The following is a 25,200-nucleotide window of genomic DNA, read 5'->3' on the forward strand; positions in this document are numbered from 1 at the left end:
TCATTTCCCAAGTCAGCTCTGCAGCTGCTGAGGACAGGCCAGCTCTCCCAGCTGGCAGTGACATCCCAGGGGTGCCAGAGGAGCCCTGGGACACTCTGGGGCCCAAGCTGGAGGCACAGGGACAGGCACACACTGCTGCCAGCTCCTGCTCCTCAGCAGAGAGCTGGAAAGGAAACAGCAGGATTTCCTGAGCTGGTCTGACCATCAATGCCCTGGCAGAGCATCAGTCCCACCTGTGTCTTTACAGAGCTGTTCAGAAAGAAACATGAGTCTGGCAGGGTTCAGGAAGGGGAAAGTGGGGGTACCTGCTTTTGTGGGCTTTGGGAACTCATAAAAGCTTTGGTGGAGTTCTGAGGGAAGGCTTTTAGGCTGTTCTGATCCAACCCCTGGCTCTGAGATGCAGGGGCTGCTTCTCTTTGGTGGGTATGAGGCTTTTGTTGCCATGGGCAGTCGAGCAAGATAGCAGGGAGGTTGGAGCAGGGAGGTTGGAGCAGGGAGGTTGGAACAGGAGGGTTGGAACAGGAGGGTTGGAGCAGGGAGGTTGGAGCGGGAGGGTTGGAGCGGGAGGGTTGGAGCAGGAAGGTTGGAGCAGGGAGGCTGGAGCAGGGAGGTTGGAGCAGGAAGGCTGGAACAGGAGGGTTGGAGCAGGAAGGCTGGAACAGGAGGGTTGGAGCAGGAAGAAGGTTTCTGTCTGACAGAGGTTTCCCAGAGTGACTCACAGGGCAGCAATTCTGCCCATCCTCATCCCACTTCCAGGACATACCTGTGGTGGATTCCTGAGGCACCAAAACCATCCCCCAGAGAGAGCATTGTGAGGTATCACAATGTGACTCACCCCAGGGTGTGAGGGGCTGTCTGAGTGTCCCTGTCCCCACGCCCAGGGCTGGACCACCTGTAGAACAGCTCTGCCAGATGAGAATTGAGCAATGGGGCAACAAAGCAGAGGCTCAAATCCTCCTGCCCCTGTGCCATCCATCCTTTAGCACAGCCCATGGCTGCTCTGTGCTAACAATGAGGAAACCAAGGGGGGGAAGTGGATTTACAAATGGATTTACAAATCTCTGTACAAACACCTAAAACTTCATCTCACCATCGTGACCAGCACCAGCCAGCCCTGATCAGGTCCAGCCCCTGGAGGACTTGGATGCTGCTCACAGCACTCAGAGCCATCCAAATTCCTCTTGTCCACTGCCAACACAGTGGAGAAACCCCCTGTGAGGTGAGAGAGGCCCTGCCAGCCCACTCTGATACCTTCAAGCCCTCTCAATAGCCAGCAGGAGCCACAATTAACGTCTGCTGCAATTTCTTCATTATCATAATGACAGTGCTCAGCAAAATCTATGGGAGGCACGGAGGGTGACGCCCAGATGCTGGAACCATACGATGCCACATGGAAAATCATGGCCTGGTATAAAAACCCAGCTTTTATATGGCACAGCTGCCTCTACATAATGCCCTGGTAATTTATCAGTGGATGGCATCTGGTTCTTTCCTGTCATTCTTCGACTTCCAGACAACCATAATCTCAAGTGTCTTAATAATAACACAGACCTGCCAGACAGGGGAGGAGGGAGGATGGAAAGGGGGTGGGGAGCAAAATTGCTCCCTTTGTGCTGTTCTACCCAAATTAGAGGGGGAAACCAGAAAAAGGGAAGCCTGGTGAAGAACTGGGAGTGCTGGAGGGGGGGGGGGGCTGGGGTGGCACTGCAGGTCCTGGAGGAATCTGCATGAGGGCACCTTACAGAAGCCATTGCTTTGGTATCCAGGTCTGGAAGGGCTTCCAAGCATCTGCTCTTGCTGGGGCAAATTTCCCTGTGTCAGTTTAAAGAAAACCATTTGGCCGAGGGTGAAATTTGAGTGTGTACAGGGTGACACCATGGCAGAGCTCAGCCTGCAGCCTGGGGCTACACAGGGTGGAGGGACAATTCTGGGTCCTGCAGTGGCTCCATGGCAAAAGGTGTTAAAAAGAGTTGGAGATGGGAGCCTTGGAGTTCTTCAGCCATGCTGCTGGATCCTGCAAAGCTGTGCCAGTTCCAAGCTGCCCTGGTGTCCCTGTCACTGAGAGCTCTCCTGGCACTTCTTCCCACTCCCTGGGGGGATTGCCTGGGCTGTGACACCTGCAGCAATTTTGGGGTGCCTGAGGGTGGGCAGCCCAGTCCTGGTGTGCTGGGGGTGTGAGGAGCCAAACCTTTACAGTCTGTCACAAGTCTGGGAGCATGAAATATCTGCATGTCCAACACATCATCACCCCATGTGTGTTAACTCCTGGTGCACTCCCATGGGGATGAGGGGAAATTCCCGGGGTAGGGCTGAGCCCTGTGAGTGAGTGAGTGACACTGCAGGGCCAAAGCTACACCTGGGTTACACGGGTGTAACTCACAGGTGTAACTCACTGACACCACGGGGCTGGGGCCAGTCTGGGGGATGGAGCAATGCCGATGGTGGCACGATGGTGACACGGTGGTGGCCCAGCCCCTACCCACCCCCAGTGCACTCTGGGGCTGTGGGATGCGGGGTGGGGGATGTAGGATTTGGGATGCGGGATGCAGGATGTGGGATGCAGGGTGGGGGATATGGGAGGGGGGATGGAGAATGTGGGATGAGGAATGTGGGAGGTAGGATATTGGATGTGGGATGGGGAATGCGGGATGTGGGCTGTAGGATGCGGGATGTGGGATATGGGATGAGGGATACGGGATCGGGAATGTGGGATGGGGGATGCGGGATGTGCGATGCAGGATGTAGAATATGGGGTGTGGGATATGGGATGTGGGATGTAGGATGCAGGATGCGGGATGTGGGATCCGGGCCGCGGGCCGTGGCAGGCTGCCTGCTGCCACCACGAGATGGCGAGCGAAGGAGCCTCTTGGCAGGGCTGTCCCGGGAGCGGGGCTCGGCTCCCGGGATGGCTCAGCCGCGTTTCCCGTAGCCGGGGATGAGGGCAAGGTGGGCAGCACGTACGGGCACATCCACGGCCAGGCTGGGCGGGAACAAGGATGCTCGAAGGTTCCCAAGCAGGATTCGGGAGAGCGTGGCAACAGATTCTGCGCTGCTCATAGCCCTGCCTATGCCCAGCTTCTGGATGTCCAGGGAAGGGTGGCTCCAGGGAAGGGCGGCTGCATGGTGCCCTCTCCATCCCCTCTGCTGTCAGGGTGACCCACTGCAGCTGGGGCAGGGCGGCAGAGCCAGGCAGGAGGGGTGAACCAGGGGCACCTGGAGGTTGGGCAGGCCCTGAGATGATGGGCAGGGGCAGGAGCCCTGGCTGGGAGTTGCAGGGGGAGCCAGAGGAAGGGATTTTCCTGGCCCTGCTGGAGAATGTTGCTGTGTGGAGGTGAGTGCTGGGGCTGTTTCTGCCTGGGGATGGGGAGGCTCTGAGTGAGCCCCGTTTCAGGGAGGTGGGGATGATCAGCAGGATGATGGAGATCAGCAGGGCTGAAATCTTGCTCATCTGATTGTTTTCTGTGACTCCTTCCTGCCCTGCCCTGCTCCTGTGCATGCACACAGGTCCCAGCCTTTGGGCTCTGGGGTTCTGTTCCTGCCTGGATTTGAGCTGGCAGGAGGGTCTGGGTCATCCCTGAGAGTGGCTCCCACCTGCCCCAGTCTGCAAAAGGGTCAGCAAAGCTGCTTCCCCCTGGATATTTCTGCAGGGAAAGTCTCCTGTGGAAGCCAGCTCAGAGCTCCACAGGGAGAGGTGTCTGGAACAGGAACTAAAAGGGCTTCTTGTTAAATATGTGCACACAGGAATGGTATGTGAGCCCTGGGAACAGCTCCCCAGTGCTGGGGATGGGTGGCACTGGCACAGCTGCCATTCAGCAGGGTCTGGCTGCTCTGTGCCCTCCAGAGCCAAGCCTGGGGCAGCAGAGCCCCCTCACCTGCAGCAGCACAGCAGTTACTTTGCTGCTCTGTTGAGACACATGAGAATGGTTATAAGAGCCACTTTGTGGAGGGGATGAGTGCCCCAACACACACAGCCAGTGCCCCTCCCAGGGCACCCTGACCTGCAGACCTGTCTTCATAATTTGTGTCAGTCCAGAGTATTTTTTTTTTTTTTTGCGTCCAGAATTTCTGGTTGGTTTGTCCTTTTCTTTTAAGATAGGAGGGGAGTAGAGAGCAGTGTTATTTTGCCCTGCTTTCTCTGTTTGTACAGTCAGAGATAAGCCGCATATTATGTAAACAATCAGACAATTTGTGCTGAATTGGAGCTGTTGGTGCTAACTGGGACAGCTTTACCTTGGGAGGGTGCCTGGGTGGGAGGAGATCCCTGGCTGGAATGAGTGCAGATGATGCCAGCTTCACCTCGGAGATGAAGTCTTTTCAGGCTTGCATCAAACTCTTGGGCAGGAATCCAGAGGTGAGGCACCTCTGTGCTGTGTCCTGTGAGGTTCCTGGGTTAGACATGGATTCCAGGAGGGCTCCAAGGCACTGCAGCTTAGGGCACGTGGCAGCTGAGCCACAGAAACAGCTCTGCTGCTGTGCTGGGGCAGCTCAGCTTCCTGTGAGGGAGGTTCAGGCTTGTGCAGACCGTGCCAAGAGAGGGTTTGTGGCTGGGACACTGAAATCCCAGCAGTGTGAGCCCTCCTGAACAGCTGCAGGCTCAGGTGTTCACAGGGGGACTTCTGTCTTCAGTGGTTACCTGAAACACTCTGTGAAAATGTCCCTGTAAAACAAACAAACAAAGCAGCCAGAGACAGAGCTCCACATCCTGCTTCCTGTCACGCAGAGCTGAGACCAAGGGACCCAAACCAGCCAGTGCAGGGTCTGTCCTGGCTGGGCTCAGCTCCTGAGGAGGGACTTTGTGCTGCTCTGGGCTGGGCTGGGCTGGAGCCTGTTCTGTTCTCTGCTGGAGGCACAGGGCTCCTGGCAGCCTTGTGAAACCCTGCACAGTCCTGGGCACCACCAAACTCACCCAGGGCAGAGTGTGCAGTGCTTGGGTCAGTCTGCACTCCCTGAGGCCTGTGCCACTCCTCAGCAGAGTGTGCAGTGCTTGGGTCAGTCTGCACTCCCTGAGGCCTGTGCCACCCCTCAGCAGAGTGTGCAGTGTCTGGGTCAGTCTCCTTTGGGCCTGTGCCACCCCTCAGCAGAGTGTGCAGTGTCTGGCTCAGTCTCCTTTGGGGCTGCACTCCCTGAGGCCTGTGCCACCCCTCAGCAGAGTGTGCAGTGCTTGGGTCAGTCTCCTTTGGGCCTGTGCCACCCCTCAGCACATGGGCAGCAGTCCTGGGAAGGATCTGATGTGTTGGGAAGCATTTCCCAATGTGTCTTCAGTGCATGGAGTAACGAGTGCTTGCATTTCTTTCTTGCCAAGGAGCTTTCAGCTGGCTGCCTGTCCCTGCTCACCACAGCCTGAGCCAGCCCTGCCCTTCCCTCCTCCAAACCCAGACCTCCACTAAAGTCAGCTGGCTTTGCTCTTGGGGCAGTGGCAGCTCATGAGCCTGGGGTGCTGCTGGATGCTTTGCATCTCCACCCTCTCCAGGGTTTGCCCATGCTCACCCAGCAAGGCCCCTCAGGCCAGCACAGCCCCTCTGATTTCTGCCAAGCTGGCACAGCCTGCCCTGGCAATCTGCAGGAAAGGCTGAGCACAAAGAAAGTCGATGTGTCCGTGGGTTTGCCGAGCAAATGGCGTGTGCTGCCCTCTGGGAGCAGTGTTTGCCCTGCTGCAGGCTGCCCTGTGCACACAGGTGAAATGTTCCTGGAGCAAAGTGCAGCCCGAGCCCGGCACTGGGACAACAAACACGTTACACCAGCAGTGAGCTGGAGCTGCATTCCTCAGTGTTTGTGCTCGGTGTGGGGGTCCCTGGGATGGAGAGGGAGCTGCCAAGGGGCCCCTTCTCTTCATTAAAACAAAAAGGTAGTTAGGCTTTATCAGGTTCAGCATTAATTAACCTGCAGGGATAAAGTCACTTGTGCTAGAGCTGCCTCTTTTCTGGAGCTGCTGGTTGAATTTTTGTGGTCAGTCTTGTATTCACCTTTTTTTGCACTGATTTGCCATCCTGATGGAAGCGTTGGGTGAGAGGGACCTCGGGAGGGCTCTGGTCTGGTCTCTGAGCTGCTGCCAGGGCTGGTTTGGCTCAGCTGTCTCTTATCCTGGGCATGTCCAAGGACAGAGCCTCCTCAGCCTCACTGCATTGCCCCAACCCTCACCAAAGGAGAAACTTTCCTGGTGTTCCCCCTGGCCCATCCCAGGGCATGGGCTCTGCTCTCCCAGCCCTGCCAGCCCCCCCTGTCTTGGCAGCAGCTGCACTGAGGCCGCCTGCTGGCTCTGGGGCTTGCCAGTGAGACACATGTTTTTCCAAAGAAATCCATATTTCCATAAAAAACAAACTCTGCTGTCTTGGGTCAGCCCTGAGGTCTGCTCAGACCCTTCCTCACAGGTAGGAGGCTGCAGATGTCCCACAGCTCAGAAATGAAACCTGCCCCAGAGGAAATGCTTTCCTGGTGCCCAGCTGGGAAGCCTGAACTCTGCTGTCCTTTTTCGAAGCATTTATTGTTTAAAACGTGGCTTATCCACCATTTTGGCTGGAGCGGGACTGGTGAATGCTGCTGGGAAATGGAGTTTGGATCTGAACAATTCCTCTGTGAGCTCTGGAAGGGTGGTGGATCTTTATCTCTCTTCGGTCTCCCTTGGCAACATCTATTTACATGGCTGCACAAGCTGCTGAAATAGTTACTTCACTCTGGTCTTTTGTTTTGTTTCATTGGAAACCAATATTTTGGCCATGTCAAGACTTGAATTCTTTTGTGGCATGTTTAATCCAGGTTTGATGGCTTGCTCTGCTCCCAGAGGTAGAAAACCAAATAGAAATGAATACAGGCAAGGAACTGATGAGATGTAAAAGAAACTGGGGTGGGAAGAAAAAAAACCCAAAAAGTGAAGTATCAGCAATTTGGCAGAAAGCCTCTTTTTTTTCCCCTTTTTTTAAATATGACTTATGAGACTTCATGGATCTCTGTTTAAAAAGGAGGGAGGTGGTGTCAACGCCTTTGGTGGCACAGCCAGATCATGAAGGAAGTTCTCACTGACTGAAGGATTTGGGGGTTTCTGTGCACAGCTGGCAGGGATTAGTCTATCCTGCAGGCTGGGGATGTTCCTGACTTCTGTGCTTTTCCTCCTGGCTGGTGGCAGCAGCAGGGACAGCTTTGATGGGAGTTGTCACCTTCAGCCTGCAGTGATGGGCACCTCAGTGGTGGGACTGGCTTGTGGTGCCCACTTCCCTCTTGCCTCTGTGTTTTGTGACCTAAGAGCATCCTCACCCTTACACAGAGCTTCCCTGGGGTGCTGGATGGGGTCTCCCACCCATCCCCAGCCAGTCCTAAGCAGGACTCTGGGTGCCTCTTTTTCTTCCCAGGTGCTCCGTCTCACCTCTTTTGAGCATAAGTTCTCTGGACAAGGAGCTTTTGATGGAGGAGGGAGGTTATGGCTCTATTTGTGCCTGGGGGTGCTGCTATTTCAAACAGCCAGAGCAGAATTTTTGCTGCAGCTGAGCAGCCTCTGCCCAAGTAGGTATTTGTTTGTTTGGGAGCCTGCAGGGGAATTTCACTTGCTGCCTTATCAGCCTTATCTGCTTCTGCCCTGAAGCCAAAGTGGTGACGAGTGTTTTCTTCTCATTTATCTGTGTACCTGCCTTAGTGATTGGCCAGAAGGGATGGAGGATACTGTAGATCTCCAAACAAATCACTTTCTTCCAATATGCATAATTTACTAGGTCATACAAGGAATCAATGCCACCAGATTGCTTATCAGCCTGGATAGGGCACTGCTGCTCCCCACGCAAATCTAAGCAGGATCTCTTGGAAAGCTTTTATCTGGGATTGATTTTCAGCTCAGATAGGCATTATCTGCACCAAATAAATGGGTTTTGCCCTGTAACCCATGGTGATGCTACAGCCAGGGCAGCCAAAATAAGGCCAGGCAGAGGGCCAGTGTGCATGTGCCACTGGGGCTGGGCTGTGCAGGCTGCAGGGCTGGCTCCCTGAGCAGCTGGGTCCTGCTGGGCTGCTCAGACCTGCCTCCCACTGCCTCATCCCCTGACACTGCCCTGCCACCTCCCACCAGCCCCCAGCCCACATGGAAAGGGGGTGTCATCTCTTCTCCTTCCCCCAAGCCCACATGGGTGCAGCCCCCAGAGGCACCATGAGCTACCAGAGCTCAGGGCAGTTCCTCCTCTTCCTCCTCCTCCTCCCTTTCCCCAGTGCCAAGGGGCTGGAGGAGTCTGACCCCCCCTCCCAAGGGGACCCCATCCCACCTCCACCACCTTGCCTTGTCTGGCAGCACATCCCTGGCCCTGACCCAGGATAACCTGGCCTCAATAATGGATTACAAGAGCTGATCTCACCGTGCAGATCATTTTGCTGGCTTTGTCAAGTTAATCAGTTTACATGTTGCCGTTAGGTCAGGAAAGCTCCGTTTACCTTAAATAATTAATCAAGATCAATTAAACACGGGGTAATTGTGAAGAACAGCAAAAGGCAGGATGACCCTCATTTCTTCCCCTTCTTTATCATGTTTAGACAACCCAGTGAGCAGCACATCTTGCAGAGCTTGGGCAGTGAGAGAGTAACTTACATTGATGTCTGTGATGACAGCTCTATCCCCAAGGTTTGACCTAATTACTGCGTCTTGTCTCGACTTCTGTCTGGGAGTTATTGTTGCTGTCATTGTGGCAAATGCAGCTAATGAAAACATCCAGTGCTTCCATTAAAATATCAGCCTGGCGAGTTGGCTCTGCTGTGCAAGTGCAAATGGATGTTTCTGAATTTCTGAATTTTTTTTGGTGACTTATTGCATCATTTTGAAATTTTCCTCCAGGAGTTCTAATGAGTATTTTGTTTGGGTGATACATGGTAAGACCAGAGAAGAAACTTCTTGAAAATAATTCTATCGTGTATTTGATAATTATTAAAACTCAATACCCCCTAAGAGGAAACTGAAATGCCTCTCATGTAGGAGAACAGAGGCTGAGAGTTTGACCCTTTAAATTGATCTTGGAGCTGCTTGGACATAACTTGCAGTATTTTATACAGATATTTCTTGAACTGTTTATTGCATAAATAAGCTGGTGGAACATGGTAGCAGCCAGTACAGAAACTGGTAGAAAGGAGCATGGTATGTCCCAGTCTCAGAGCTTCCAAGAAGCCCTTTGGAGGGAGCTGGGGGCTGCAGGGCCACTGCAGGATGTTCCTGGAAAGAGCTCGTTTCCTTCACTTCCACTGAGTTACAAAACTTGTTTTTCTATTCTGAGAATCATCAGCACAAAGGGAACATAAAGAGTTTTAAAGGACTTCCCTTGGCTCACTTGGAAGGAAGCTCTTTGTGGTGAACTGGCAAATACCTGCTGCTGGCTGGGCTCCTCCCAGGGCTGGAGCAGGATCAGGTGAGGGTTTCCAGGCCTCTTACCTGGTGTGAGAAGTGCTTTAGGATGGTAATCTCTGGTCCTGACTTGAGGAAGAACAAGTCCATGGGGATTCAGTGATCTTAAAGGTCTTTTCCAGCCAGAATGATTCTATGGGAGGCTTTGAGAGCAGCACAGACTTACAAGATACTGTAAAATGGGGTATTTTTTCCAAACGGCAGACTCTTACCCCAAAGAAATGAAATGAAATAGTTGCTCAAAAAGGTATGCTCAGAGTTGAACAGGCCAGACATGAATTACTGCTCTAAAACAATCTCTTCTGCTGCCCTTCACTCTCATGGAGCCTGACTGTGGTCTGTTGTCACAGTTTTGCTTATTCTTTGTCCTCAAAAATGGCATTTTTATATGGACACACCTACAGATGATACATTATGAAAAGAATTCTGCAGTGATAGCTCAGTGTTCTTTCTGCTTCTGATGGGGACATTGCAGAGGGTGTTTTTGGCTGTAATTCCTGGAGATCAACACGTTAATGAAGCGGCCAATGAACTTTGGGTTGGATGTTGCAATGTCCTCGGGCTGTAGCACTTATCTGGATTACTCTTCAGAGGACCCCTGTCCTGTCTGCTCCACAGGGAGGTTCACAGAACAGTCCATAAATCCTCTGCAATGCACACAAAGGATTTTGTTTTAATTTACAATCCACTCCACAGGACACTGCTAACTTGCTGTTGCTGTGGTGCCTGCTGCACTGACATAACCTGTGTGTAAATGGACACTGGGATCTCTCCAGGCAATTGTGGCTCCCCTTCAGCCTGAGCCCCTTCCCAGCAGCACAGCACAAAGTCTGACATGCCCAAGGACTGGAAATATTTCTGCTACAAGCACTCCTGGGCTGAGTGTGGCTGGTGTTTGTCCCTCTTTGTTTTGCACACTGTGCAACAGCAACGATTTCCTGAATTTCAGGAGTGTCAGTGCTGGGAGGAATCTGGTTCTGCACACAGGCAGGCTGCAAACCTTCTGTTAACAACAAAAGCTCCACAATCACTGCCCCACTTTGTTCAGAGGGGTTGCACTCCTTCTCTGAGATGCTTTGGAGGTTCAGGGCTAAGGGAGTTCTTAGCACTCCAATCAGGAGCTTGGGGGAGGAGAACAGGCAGTGCTGGGAGCCCTGGGTGACAGCAAAGAGTTAACTTGCACCACTGGTTGCATGACAGCCCCCAGCTGTCTGTGCCTTCCCCTCCAGCACTTTTCTCCATTATTTCATCAAAGCAACAGGCATGGTTTTAATTTTCCATGACTTGCTTATGAAATATGATCCTCGCTGTAATAAAGAGATGATTTTGTTTGTAATGGATACATAAGAAATCAATTTCCTATTTTTAAATTAGGTGGGATTAACAATGAAGCAAACAATAAGCAGAGCAGTGGGGGGAGAAGGATGGGAGAAAGACCCAGCAGCCCCCAGTGAGGGCTGGCTGCACTTGGATGTGTTAAACTGCATTTGTTAATGGCTTCACCAAGGCAGCCACAGCTGTAGGGGTTCTTGCAGTGTATATTCATTTTATCTTTAAATCATGATGCTGGGAATATTGCTGGAGATTCATTACTTCCCTTCTGCCTGGCAGTGACATTTAGGGTGCAACATGACTTCTGTTCAAATTCATAGTTAAAAAAACCTGGCACCATCATAAATGTCTTGGGAGCAGGGCCCTCCTGCTGTGCCTGCAGCAGGGACAGCATCCAGCAAACACCCTCACCTGGACCAGGAGCCTGGGAGAGGCTCTCCAGCAACTGGAACAGAAGAAACTCCCAGCTCCCACTGTCTAAGGTGTAGCTGTATGTGAGAGCTGCTTGTTTGGAGATGGAGCAGTGATGTGACACAGCCTACAGGGAGGTTTGTAGCTGTCATTGCTAGAAACCACCTGGTCCCTCTCCTTTACCTTCCTACTACAGAGCAGTGCAGCCTGGGGACCCCCAGGCCAGGCAGTTGCCAGCAGTCCCACAGCCCTGCACAAGAATAATCAGCTCAGTCGCCTTCCTGGCAGCTCTCTGCACTGTGTCCCTGAAAAGAAAGCACTTTTTCCTTGCTGTAGAGAATATTCCCAGTGCCTGGTAATGCTGTGCTGGTGTGCCATGTGCTCCACCTCTGCTGGCAGAGCAGCCCATCTGGTGAGGTCCACTGGAAGGTGTGAGGGGCACAGGGATTCACCTTTAGCCTCTCGGGATGCTCTCTGTGCTGTTTTATCCCCGGGTTCCCTGGAAATTCACCTCCTGTGTAGCACGAAGTGGGCACAGTGCTTGCAGGGCATGTTCAGGGACCTTTGGGCTGCCCAGTCACAGATATTTGCCCCAGGCCTCAGGTCCTTGGAGCTGCAGGAGCCTTGGAAGGCAGATTGCCCTTTAGACCTTGGACTGCAGACGGCTGCTCCGGGCTCCTGCCAAGCCGCAGCGAGCGCTGCCGGGTGTTCGTGCTGCTGACAGATGTGCTGCTCCTCTGCTGTCCCACATGTGCAGGGAGCTCAGGGATCACAGTGTCCCTGCAGCTGTCAGCTGGGGGATTTTGGGGGTGGGGAGTGGTCCTGAAGGTACCGAGCCTGTCTGAGTCTGTCCCCCTCAGCAAATCTCCAAACTGCAGTGGGGACTTGCCAGAGCTGCTCCCCTGGTGCCAGCGACTCCTCCTGGCCCAGCTCCACACTTGTGCTAAGTGGCTTTGGAGCTGCCCCAGGGGTCTGTCACGGGTTGGAATTAAGAGTTGCATTTGGCTGGCTGGTCTGTCTTTCCTTCCTGGATGCAATTGCTTTTTTTAGCTTATCTTGGTTCTGCATGGGTTTGTGAGTTCCTGCTGAAGTCTCTAACAAGATTTGTATGGTGGCTTCTTTTTCCTCCAAGCAATCATAATTTGGCCAGAAATAAATGTCTGCAGAAATCTTTTTAAAGTCTCTCCCTCATGTAGGTTTCTGCAGCCTTCTTGAGAGACAAGCCGTAAAAACTGATGGGACTTTTGGAAATGCTCAGTGGGACTTCTAGGACTGGGCAAAAGTCCAAGCAATTTCTTGTAATCTTCTCCACATAGATCTGTTATTGCTGGGGCAGGTACCAGATGCATTATCACTACTAATCTCCTTCAAGGGTGGAGGGGTGCCTGAGTGTAGATAACTATGATGAAATAGAGCCAGATTTCTGTCTTTATAGAATAAAGACCAAGAAAACGCCACAGAATCCAAGCCTTGCTTCTACTTATTAGTGTCAGAAGGCTATTGTTTTTGTACTCTAAGACCACCACTCAACCCACAGCTCTCAAACAGCCTCCCCCTCCCTTTCCCAACTCTTGTCCTAGTTTAAATTTATGGCTAATTTATAGCTTTGTTTTTCCCTATTGGTTACCTTGGGAGCTTGACATAACTGTTGGTATAATATCACTTTGATAGGCAAAACCAGGCTGAATGTGAGGTTTTTGCTGGGGTTTGGTTTTGTGCAGATTCTTTTGGACACCACCAAAGCTCTGATGTCCAGCTCCACTATCCTGGCCATGTGGCTCTCCATTAAATTGTAATTTAAGACAATCCAGGGACTGAGGTGGAACAAAAGAACGAAAATCCAGGCACACTTACCTTAGCCTGGGCAGACCTGAGTGAGCTACAGGAAAAGGAATAGGGGAGTCAGGGTGCTCAGTGAGGGTCAAGGCAGAAGCTCCCCATGGCTTCACCACCTTTCTGTCTCCTGCCAGCAGGAATAACTCCTGGGAGAGCTGTACCTCTCATGATCCCACATCATTCAAAGTCACCCCACTTCCACAGCATTACTGGACATGGGTGGTGATGTTGTTCACCCTGTGGGTGGGAATTTATCTCCATGCCCCTTGCAAGGCTCTGCTGGTTTCCCAGCCAGCTGAACTGCCATCATCTTGTAGCTTTGGGTTTCGGTCTCTTTCCAACCCTGGATAAATTTAAAGCCGCTATTCATAGCTGCTCTCAGGATCTGGAGCTCCAGAACACCATGGGAAGTTTCTCATCTGTTCAGGAAGACACAGATAAATATAGTGATGGTTTCCAGTGGGTAAAACGAGGTTTTGTTGTTCTATTCACGTTCAGAGCTGGCATTTGTGCTGTTGCTGTGCCAGCCTCCACCATGGTGACAGGCCCTTTCTAGGATATCTGATGAGATGGGAAGGATGACAAGTTCAGACTATCAGTTCAGTTTAAAGCCCACAAATCTATACACAGCAGGGGTAAGATCTATTTATTGTGAGCCTAGGAGCTATTTTCTGTGGAGGATGAGCTTAGTTTGTGCTGGAGAACAGCTGTTTATCAGGATCAGATTTCTGGGAGGGACTGTTCCTTGGCCATCTCAACCTGGGAAATGGCCTTGTGATGCTTTACAAGAAAAGGAACAAAAACTACATTCTTGGTTCAGAAAAAGAACAAAACCAACAAAAATGAAATGCAGTAGTTTACAAAGGGATTTTTTAGATGAATAAAAGGCATTGAGGATGGATAAAAAAACAACACAAAAACTTTGATATGTTCCTTCGGGAGGATTAAACCAGATGTTTTCCCTTTTCCAATGGCCAGCATCTGACATTTCCAAAAAGACACAAAGAACATTTCTGGGATGTGTATTAAAAAAAATGTTCTGCTTGCAGCTTATCAGCTTGAAGGAGAGCTGAAGGCAGAATCATCTCAGAATTATGTCTGGTTACATGTATACTGGAGAAAAGGCATGGAAAGAAGCACCAGTGTGAGGAGGAGCAAAAGAAATTTCAAGGTGATTTTCACTGATGGCATCAAAGGCAGAACCAAGTCCTCCAAACTGGGTAGGGACAACTCAGAGGTCTTTTGCATGGCCTCTTACAGCAAAAGCACCATAACCACGTTTTTGTTTGCAAGGATCAGACACAAAATGTGAATTTTGCACATTAATATATGTGGATTTCTGCAATTTGCTCACAAAATCCTTCTCTGGTAAAGTTTTGCAGCCAACGTATCCATGGTGGCTGCAGAATGCAGGAAAGCAATACAATAGCAATTAGGGTTTTTTTCTTTCCCATTCTCCCCACCTAGCTGTTTTGCATAAGGACACACAGATGGGGCAGGACGTGGTTTGGAATCTCCGTGAGGGGGATTTGCCAGCACTCATTTGACCAACGTGCCCTTTTGTACTGCTGAGGTTAAACCTCTGCCAGAAATGTCCTCCACGATCAACACTACCAATTACTGATTTGGAGTTTAGAGTGCTCTGCTCTGCCATCCATAGCAGCATTCCCACAGTCTTCCAGCCAGGTACATCTCTAGTTACAATAATTGTCTTTCAGTTGGGGAGCTGACTGACTATACTGCCGCAAGTATGGAATAAATCATGTTACTATGGTAGCCAAGGTTTTTGGAAAACAGCATTTCCCAAAGCACAAATGCCATTTCTCTGAATTTTGCTTCTTTTCCTGAAAATATTATCCCAGAATTGTGAGAGGTTTGAAGTTGGGTTTCACTGTTTTCCAACACGAGTTCTACAGCAAGCTGGACGCTGCTTTTCAGGTTTATTTATTTATTTGGTTTAACCTTCATGATGTTGACAGAATCCAGGTGCATGGATATCTTATATGCTCAAGCTAATTACTGCTGAGACTGACATCTGAGAAGGGGATTTGAAGGAACAAGACAAAACACAGTCAAAACTTGACCTTGAAACATGAGAAATGAGTCCAAACGATGGCATCGGGCTTGGAGGCTTCTCAACCTGTGCAAGGGTTGGGCCAAGGTCTAGGTCTGAGCTCTGGATTTATCTGTCCTAACAGGAGCACTTGGCACTGAGGCCAGACTTTTACCCAAGGGACTGTGCTAAATTTAAGGTAGTTGAGCACAGCCTTCCCTGGATGTGGTGCATCCATCACAATGTTCTTGTCCAGTGAATCACAGCACAAACAAGGTACCAGAGATCATATCCTCAAAACCATTAATGGTTAAACCGTGATTTTAATTTTGTCTCTCTTCTTCTAAGCCACCGGTACATCCACAAGTGTTTTAACAAAGTATTTTGTTTCTCACTTCCCAGAATACCAAGTGCATTTCATAACACAGCTGTTGCAAATGTTATGGCTCTGTGCACTTCATGTGTTAGTCTTGCCTGTGCTTCCCTTCTCTGAATTGCATTTAATAGGCCAAGTTTTATATTTCTCTACTAATTTGTTGAAATTTATTGCATTTGTTGCCTTCCCCTCTTTCTTTTGAAAATCAGGGGAACTTCCAAATTTCAATTTAAAAGCATTTTGTTTTTATGGAGCATAGTATTTGTTGGAGGAAGAAGAGTTGAGATCATAATCTGGCACAGTTGACTAAGTTTCTAAATTTTAAACCACCGCCTTCTCCCTTTTTAAACATTTTCTCTGCCAATACTAAACATTTTGATCATTCAAAATGTAAATTGTACTCCCCATAGATGCTGATGGGTTGAGGATATATTTACATACAAAGGAGCTGTTGAATGACTCACGCAAAAACTCATTTTCTTCTTCTCATTCTTAACAGTACAGCAGGTTTTTCCCCCCATTTTCTGGTTTCTGGAATGATCTATGTCTCTGAGCAGTGTTTGAAAAGGTGCATGTGGTTAAAATGTGTGCAGTGGGAGAACCACAAATGGTTTAAATATTTTTTTTCCACAGGAGCTCGTGATAGGCACTGCCCATGGGTTGTGTTGTGTTACAAGGGAAAAAACACCCAGAGCAGAACCTGAGGACAAAGGAAGGAAAATTCCCTGATTTCTTGGGGTGAGGAGGAGCAAGCAGGGGTTTAGTCAGAATGTGAAAGCCAGTGTTTTGGGCTGGGTAAGATGTTCTCAAGGCAGTTAGCACTTTATAACACCAGTGATGCTAGAGCTGGGTGTGTCCTGTAGCACCCCAGTAATCTCCATCTCCTAATGGAGCAGCATTTTATGGGAGAAGTGTCACTTGGTTTTCCCATGCCCCCATGCCTGCTGGGCTTGGGCCCTGGCACAGATTTCCCTGGCAGGAAGAAGGAGCCATTTCTTTGGAACACTCGTTTGAGCCTGGTTGTGTTTAGGAAGGCAGAGCAGGAGCTCTGGAAAGCCCCAAGCTTCTGTACAACTCCTGGGCAGCATTTCAAGCTGTGCCTGGAACACGTTTGCGCTGCTCAGGGCTGGGAGCCTCTCCTGAGGCCCATAAGAAACCCTGGGGCTGTAACTGGCCATAACTCTGAGATCACCATGACAGATTTTCTCAGCTCTCCTTGCTCTCCTCAGACCTATCCAAATACCAGCCCAGTGCTGTCACACCAGTTGTGGATGGCCCAGGCTGTTCATCAGCTATTTATAGAATTACTTTATTAACAACTTTATTTTATCCACTTGATAGTAATGTTTGAATCTGAGGGGTGTACATTCCAATCTTCCTTGGCTCACTTCCTCTGACTTCTACCTTGATTTTTCTGTTAATCTGGAGCCCACTCAAGAGGACACATAGAGGTGACCCTATAAGAGATGCAGATGTGATTTTGATCATCTCCACAGGGGCTGCACCACTCTCCTCCACTTCCCTCACAGCTTTTCATTGCCTGTTCTTTGTGTGACCTATGCATTGACTTGGGCTCTATTATTCACTTCAGAACTGATGATGTTTGTGTTAAGTCTTAAACATGGGGTCAGGGGGTAGTTTAGAGCCTTTTCAGATTGTGTGACCTCTCCTAGCAAACTTTGAAGGCCAGTTGTTGACCAGCCCTGGCACTGTTTGCTCTGCAAGGAAGCAAGTCTGTAAAAAGGCTTATTACACAATGTAAGTGATTTTCTTTTTGCTAAGCAAATATTTGCAATATGTTTTAGGAGATCAAGCATTCAAAGTGAAAAAGCAGGATACCTGCCAGGGATGTGGGAAGTACATAAATGACACCTCTAATTGGGAGAACATGGGCTGGTTTTAGTGTCTTGGCTCTACAAGGAAGCCAGCACAGGTTCCTGCCCTGATTTTCATTGAGCTCTAAGGCTTTAGGCATCCTGACAAATCTGGAAAACTTTTTCCCAAGATGTCTTTACTTCAACAGCTTCACTCATTACTCTAGCAAAAGCCAAGGTGCTGTGGAACAGGGACAAATCCTATGACTTTAACAAATGAGCAAGGTCCTAATATGGGGCATTCCTAGAGGGTAGTTTATTTTATAAATGCCTGCAGCAACTAACAATGCCCAGTTATGGAGAGTGTGTCACCGTCTGGATGACTGCTCACAGCTGGTATCATAATTTTTGGATCATTCCTTTGGCTTGAATTGAAGTTGCAAAGACAGTATTGGGCTTAAACTAGCTGGCTCAGGAGCAGCAGATCAACTCCAGTCAACATCTAACTTCCACATATGCATCTCTGCCTGTGCTGTGGTATTGACAGGAGCCTCGATTTATGTGCATGCAGTTTATAAACAGCAAGAATACTGGAAATGAGGTAATATTTTGTATAAACATTTATTTTATAGTTTAAGAACAAGCCATTCAAAACATCTGGAAATCACAGGAACATGAGTAATATATAATAGCAATATCTTAAATATGCATTAGTAATATAAAGTCATCTTTCACTCTGATAGTTACAACTTCATTTTTCTAAAAAGTATTTAAGACATGAAATATGTTTAGGTAATACATATATACAGCATCTAATTTTCTCTCCTCTTTGCAGTGGAGTCTGAGACTCCAGAGGTTTCTGTGATGGAAACAATGTGCTACAACTTGAAGGCTGGATTGGTTTGGATTGCATATGCAGAACTAGGCAAATAATTTACACCCATCATGGCTCTGTGTGCATGTAAGTGACAGAACAGGGGTTTCAGACCCTGTGCACGTGCACTCCCACAGCTGCTCACCTATTCACAACAACCGATGTAGTTATAAATCATTAGGTCTGGAGTTATTTCTAGAATGTCTCTGTATCTATACCCTAACTAAGCTATGACCTACTTTCATTATAACCCCCTGCCCATCAGTGTGCTGTTATGCTTCCAGTGGTGATTTGGTAAAATGTGTTTGCCTTGTCTTAGTGTGTGCGAATTGATAAATAATTGTGGGTTTGACCAGCTTACAGCTGTTTTATCCTCATCTCTAAGGCAAGCAATTCCCTTTCTATTTCATAGGGCAGGTCAGCATTAACTTGCACTTCAAAGTACTGCTTGATTTCTTCTACCTCCTTTTCCCAGAACTCTTTTGAGATATCAAACAGTTCGGTCAGGTTGATGTCTTCTAAACCCTTCAAGTTCAAAGCAGCATCAGTGGGGATGTAACCTATGGCAGTTGGTTTGGCAGAGGCTTTCCCTTCAATCCTGTTGAACATCCACTCCAGCACGCGGGAATTCTCCCCGAAGCCAGGCCACAGGAATTTCCCTTGGCTGTCTTTGCGGAACCAATTCACGTGGAAGATCCTGGGCAGCTTCGCGGCTGGACGATGGGCCATGCTCAGCCAGTGGGCCAAGTACTTGCCAAAGTTGTAGCCAAAGAAAGGCCTCATGGCAAATGGATCGTGCATAATGACCTTGCCTGTTTGAAACACAGATGGAGAAGGTAAGGGAATAAATAGCACTTTTATTCTGAAGCACAAAGATTCAGATCCTCCCAGGGTTTACCCATGATCCCTTCACCACCCTTGTGAGCTTTAAGAAACAACACAAGCATTATCCTTGATGCACCAAAGGTACAAATGAAATTAATTTTTGTTATTAAATTTCTTAAAGCTCAGGTCAAGCAGCTTAAATGAAGATTCTCAAGAGATGGCTATCATTCATGCATTTATGTTGAGCTCTAGCAGAAGACAAATTTAAATTTGTTTATCCCAGACTGTAACAAGAACTCTCTGTCAAGGCTTCTGGCAACCCTGTGCCTGCATCCTGTTCTGTATGCTTGCCACCTAAGGGATTATTTTGCTTAATTTGACTTTTACAGAGAATTTGGCCGTTAATTCCAGTACAAATATTTTCTATTGTGAAAATGCACAGGTTGCAAAATTAGCTGCCAAGACTGAAATGTGAAAGAGCAGGGGGAAAGAGAGGGCAAGCAGTCCAGAGGGGCCTGCTTTTAATACAGGTAGGCAGATTAAATTTTGATTTACCTTTGTGCTCAGCAGCTGCTGTTGCTTCAGATCTCATGGCTGCTCCTACAAATACTCCATGCTTCCAGTTAAAGGCCTCATAGACAAGAGGGACACCTATAAAGAACAAAATCACTTCAGTAATTAGAGGTCCAGAAACATTTTTATGACAGGTTTTGCCATCTGACATAGTGCTGAATGCATGTTACTGGATAATGTATTCTAATTTTTCCTGGGTTTTTTTACCCAGTTCATTTCCTGCTCTAATACAGCAAAGAAGTTTGAATGAATGTTTTCAAAACTGGTTCCTGATTACTGAACTCATCCAGTGGGAGATATATGGGACATCAGAATCTCCAGCAGATTTTAGTGGAAATAGAATCTGATCCTGTGGTCATATTAGTTCAGATCTAGCATTACTTCTATTTCTTTTCCAACTTGAGGTGGCCTTTAGCAGAACAATTTATCTTTAAACTGTCTAAAACTGATTCATTTCTCTAACCATTTGCTAACTAAACTACAGGCAAATTGAGACCAATGTAGCAATTTTCTATGTGTCTGCTACCCATGTTAATGGGGCCTGATCTCCCTCCAGCCCTTTATTATTATTATTACCTGTTTTGTGTTAACATCAAACACCTCAGACCCTGAAACACCAGTGGCTGGAAGCGTGTGTGCCAAAGGCTAACACAGAGGAATTGGACTAACGTGGTTATTTCCTTGCTTTTGCAGCTGTGAAAGCAAAACCTGTGGCCATGCCCAGCTGTGTGTCAACCCTTCTGTGCATTTGAATGCCACAAGCCTAGAAATGTGGCTGCTGCCTCTCTTACCAGCTGGTCTGCGGCCTCCAAAGATGATCCCTTCGATGGGAACGCCTTCGGGCGACTCCCAGGCTGGATCCATGATGGGGCACTGCCTGGCTGGGGAGCAGAACCTGGAGTTGGGGTGAGCACAAGGTTCTCCTGCACAGAACAACACAGCAAAACAGAGTTAACTTGAATTTATTCATTAATTCCAAAGAAAGCCAAAGAGAGGGCCACGGGGTGGGCCAGGTACCGTTGTCTGGGGTCCAATCCTTGTTCTTCCACGAGGTCACTGTCACTCCAGCTGGCAGGGGCTCATCAATGCCTTCCCAGTAAACACCTCCATCACTGGTTTCTGCCACGTTGGTGAAGATGGTGTTCTTGAATATGGTTTTAATAGCATTGGGGTTTGTTTTGACTGAGGTTCCAGGGGCAACACCAAAAAAGCCATTTTCAGGATTGATTGCCCTTAAGTTGCCTGGAAGTTAAATGACAAAATAAAAGTGAACCATACTGATTTAATTCTATCCAGAAGTTTGTAGCATGTCTTACTGCACTTACAGCAACCTGTAAAACATTCCAATTTTATTTCCATACCTTGTTCATCAAATTTCATCCAGGCAATATCGTCACCCACACACTCAATTTTCCATCCTGGCAGGCTTGGGTTCATCATGGCCAAGTTAGTTTTTCCACATGCACTGGGGAATGCTGCAGCAAAGTACTTCTTTTTACCTTCTGGATTGGTAATTCCCAGGATCTATTGAAAAATTAATGCAACTGTTAAAAACAGCCTTTTTTTCTTGCACTTTTCATTTTGGAGATTGTCTCCCAGCAAGTGGAAATGATAAAATATTTAATTATGCCCATTTGGTCCTACAGAAGAAGCACAACATAATATTGTTGACAAATAACTCAAGCTGTATTTTTAAAATCAGAGTCAAATCTTCCCATTCGAATATCTGTAAGAAATTCTTATATTTAAAAAATGTTAAGTCTGTATATAATAAACATTTCTTTTTATTTTGCTGATTAAAGACCATATACATCTGTGTTTCTCTGTCAAGAGAGAAGAAAACCAGGCAATATTCTTTTGGCTGCACAAGTGGAGTGAAAGGAAAGCACTTTGTGCATGGATTCTTCTGCTCTTCTCAAAGACCACAGATTTTTTTTTTTCTTAGGCTGTTCTCTTATGCACTTTGAAATTCTTTTTTTCAGTGGTATTTTATGGTGGTAGAATGTTTGAAGGACTGCAGAAATTAAAGCCAGGAAGGTTACACAGCACAAGTCCCTTAGAAAATCTGATATTTGCAGGTTTTTGAGTACAAGAAGTCACTCTCAGAAGTTCCAAACCTTGCTTGCTTTATACCATGACAAGTCTTAATTTAAATGTTTAGAACTTGGCCTTGCAAGCAGTTTTCTATTCCCCATGAGCCTGGCACATAACAGATTCCTATCTAAAGTTACAGGACTATCCATATGAGACTAATTCCATTGATGGCCAGGCGGGTGATGGATTTATGTGGCTCTAATTTGAGGTTTAACGGCTGTTCAAACACACGAGATTTAACAGCATAGATTTTTACCAGCATGTGCTCTGCCAGCCAGCCCTCCTCTTTGGCCAGTCTGCTGGCAATCCGGAGAGCAAAGCATTTCTTCCCCAGCAAGGAGTTCCCTCCGTAGCCGCTGCCAAAGGAAATGATCTCCCTGCGATCAGGGAGATGAGCAATCAGCGTCAGCTCCGGGTTGCACGGCCAGTTGTTGATTAATGGCTCTGCAGAACAGAATGTTGTAGTCATGAATGCAGCAATTCCCATGCTTGATCACGCTGTTGTTTCATCAGCATTGAGCCTCTGACAGCAACCCAAAGCATATGCTTCAAGGAAATCCCTGGTAAATACTAGGGATAATGATCTCCTTTCCATCAAACTCTCGCTGAGCTTTGATTCCTTGAACTGAGTTTTGTACCTAGTGCTGTTACAGAACCACCCTGGGCTTCTGTGGTGAGGGTGTCCCACGTGCTGAGGACATGCACTCAGTTCCAAAACACAGCCCTGGGCATTTCCAGGGGTTTTTAATGGCTCCTAGGGTTTTAAGGTAAGTCTCTTACCTTTCAGCGGCAGGGGGCATCCAACTGAGTGAAGGCATTTTACAAACTCCCCATTGCCCAGGGCTTTCAAAACATCTGTTCCTATCCGTGTCATGATCCTCATGCTGGCCACTACGTAGGGTGAATCCGTCAGCTCGATCCCAATCTTGGACAAAGGTGACCCAATAGGCCCCATGCTGAAGGGGATGACATACATTGTACGTCCTGGAAAACAGGGAGTAGCAAGATGTGGCCAAGAGCAAAACAAGGAACATTTGAAGTAACCTTTATAAACATGGAGGTTGTTTCTCAGTCCTTTAAAAGCTGTTTGTCTTATGACAGCTTCTGATGATGTTTAAAGAGCTGCAGCTTTCTGTTTGTCTAATTGTGTAGCAAGAAGTTTTATCTTAAATGCTGAAAGCAGCAGTTCAGACAGTTTGTCTAGCCAGGAGTAAGGGGAGGTGAAGGCCAAGTTCTCTGTTAGAGTAAATCCCTGAATCTCAAATTCTTGCTGTGGACCAGAGGACCTTCATTCTCATCTCACTTCCTATCTGCTCCTCAGTTGCTATGTGACTTCCTGAATCAAGTCACATCAATTTTTGTACTTTGCCACTCTTTAGGAAAACAAGAGTGCTGGAAAGAGACTGAGGACTGTCCTTGCCCAGGTATTTGGGTCTATGGTAAAGATCTGCATGAAACCAGTGAAGTGACTACAGAGGGATAAAGCTAAATCTTCAGTTGAAACTGTTCTTCAAAGATTTTCAGTAACTTGCAACAGTAGTAAGTGTCTCAGCATTGCTGAAAGTTCAGTGTCAATTATCTTTTTCTTGCCTACCTTGCATGCAGCCTGGGAACCTGGTGTTGAAGGCTTTCTCAAAATCTTCCTCAGACATCCAGCGGCCCAGCTGGCTTGTTCCAGTTTTAGGTATTGGAGTGGTATCTCTCTGCTCTTGAGTGATGATGACAGTTTTGCTCTCAATTCTTGCCACATCTCTTGGATCAGTGAGAGCCAACCAGCTGCATTTCAGCAAAAATCAGCAAATTAGACTTTAATTATCAATATAGCATTTTTACCCTTCTGTGGGTCCACTTTAGCACAAAAGGCTGCTAAAACAATGCTTTGTAAGGCAAAAATTAGTGACAAAGCAGTATGATGGATAATATCAAAAATCAGTCAGATATATTCTCTAATAAAAATTGCTTTAAGACTTTCCAGTAATAATAAAAATCATCTGGCCTAGGAAATTCTTGTTACATTTTAATACCCCTTTGCCTCTTAATCGCAGCCTTGTTCTCTGTTGTTAACTTTCAGGGAAAAGTTAATCTTGTTTAATTCTCATTCTCATCAGTGTGAAGTTGTTTTGTATGGGGACCACAAAATGATGCCTCAAGCTAAGTGGATGCCAAGGAAAGTAGTTTAAGTGTTGGTATAAGTGCCAGAGGGATCAGAACCCAGCTTAGTGGATTGGCATAGTCCCTTAAATTAGAGGCATCACAAAGGAAATACTGAGTATAAGCACGATCATTAAAAGTGAAGGAGTTCATTAAAGGGGATTCTTTTTTCCCTCTAAGGAATTTTTTGCCATCTATTTATGATAGAGGGGATTGTTTTACATTTTCACCTCTGTGCATCGAAATTTTCCACGAGTATAAAAATGTTCTAGTTGGGCTGTCATAACCATCATCACTACAGCTAAGCATATAATTAACAATGAATAATTTATCTGGTGAATCTTGCCCTTTTCTCTCCCAAATAGTCTGCAAACAGATTGCCAAATTCCTGCACTTAGTTATTCAAAAGTCTTTGCAGATTTCTCCCATGAAGATCTCGTGGTTGGCACGTAATTCTCGAGTATGCACTTGTTGTTAATATTCTCCTTTCACGTTCAGTTAGTTGGGAGAAATTATGAAATATTTGAAAAAAGTATTTGCAGAATACATTAGAGTCAAAGCTCATCGGCACGATATGAATAATGCCTGTACTGAATAATATTTGAACACCCACAGACCTATTTGAATGCCACAAGAAAGTATGTGATGAATAAACTAATTGACTAAAATAGTAGAATTCTTCAAAAGAAGATTTGCTCAATAATATTTAGCCGTTGCTAATGATAAGTTGCCTAAGTCTCATGACATTATTTCAGTTCCCTGATGTAACTAATCAACAGAGAAAATGTACAGTTGATAGTCCAACTGAATAATGTGTTTTATCTAATTTTTAGAGGAAAAAGTTTGCTTTTGCTGAGTATTTCACCTATGTAAGCTAAAGTTCCAAAATGTTCATGGAAAGCAAATATTGGAGAGTTATAAGAAGTTTTTAAAGTAACCAGGATAGAAAATGAATTTTCCAATTCTGAGATGATACTTGACTTCATTTAGGCTACTCACCAGTTCTCATACTTGTTCAGCTTCTTGATCATGCCTTGGTCTACCATGATGTCCAGAAGTTTCTTGTTCTCTTCATCCGAGCCATCGCAGATGTGGATGCACTCAGGCTGGCACAGCTTGGCATTGGTCTCGATGAAATCCCTTGCTTCAGGAGGCAGACTCTCCCAGTCCCCCTGCACAACCTTGGGCATGACGTTCATGTCGGCTTTCAGCTGTGGGGGCATTATTGCAGCTGCTGTGGATCTCGTTGATGGCTGTAAAATACTGATCACAATCTAAAATCAAATAGATTAGGTGTGTTAGCTTAGTTACGTTCTAACCAGTGTCACAAAGCCTAACAACATATAACACAAAGAATTTGCAATGGAATTGATTATGTACTGCTTTAAAATCAAGGTAGGGAATTTGGATCCAGGTGGAAAAAATAGAGGCCATTCTACTAATTTAAGGTGGAAAAATTAGAGGCCATTCTACTAATTTAAGGTGGAAAAAATAGAG

General features: G+C 47.2%; 1 protein-coding gene across 1 annotated transcript; it reads right to left on the bottom strand.

The window, feature by feature from the left end:
* Nucleotides 1-17,791: 17,791 nt before the first annotated feature.
* On the bottom strand, nt 17,792-24,971 carry PCK1 (phosphoenolpyruvate carboxykinase 1). The gene is made up of 9 exons (XM_071446852.1): nt 24,703-24,971; nt 23,147-23,328; nt 22,333-22,536; nt 21,809-21,996; nt 20,820-20,982; nt 20,476-20,700; nt 20,250-20,381; nt 19,441-19,536; nt 17,792-18,872 (listed from the first exon to the last, which is right to left on the bottom strand). Exons 1-9 carry the CDS (start codon nt 24,924-24,926, stop codon nt 18,418-18,420), a joined length of 1,869 nt encoding a protein of 622 aa, XP_071302953.1. The 5' UTR covers nt 24,927-24,971; the 3' UTR covers nt 17,792-18,417.
* Between the last annotated feature and the right edge of the window lie 229 nt (nt 24,972-25,200).

Source organism: Agelaius tricolor, unplaced genomic scaffold (genome assembly GCF_023055355.1).
Source record: "Agelaius tricolor isolate 1412-34295 unplaced genomic scaffold, bAgeTri1.0.p SCAF_23, whole genome shotgun sequence".
In the NCBI taxonomy this organism is placed as follows: Eukaryota; Metazoa; Chordata; class Aves; order Passeriformes; family Icteridae; genus Agelaius; species Agelaius tricolor.

Bases quoted from the DNA above. Each gene is read 5' to 3' on its own strand.
- PCK1 (XM_071446852.1), bottom strand. From the start codon at position 24,926: ATGCCCCCACAGCTGAAAGCCGACATGAACGTCATGCCCAAGGTTGTG. The intron at 22,537-23,146 runs GTAGGCAAGAAA...CCTGTTTTCCAG, and splicing joins GTTCCCAGGCTGCATGCAAG to GACGTACAATGTATGTCATC. The intron at 19,537-20,249 runs GTAAGAGAGGCA...TGTTCTTTATAG, and splicing joins TGGAGGCCGCAGACCAGCTG to GTGTCCCTCTTGTCTATGAG.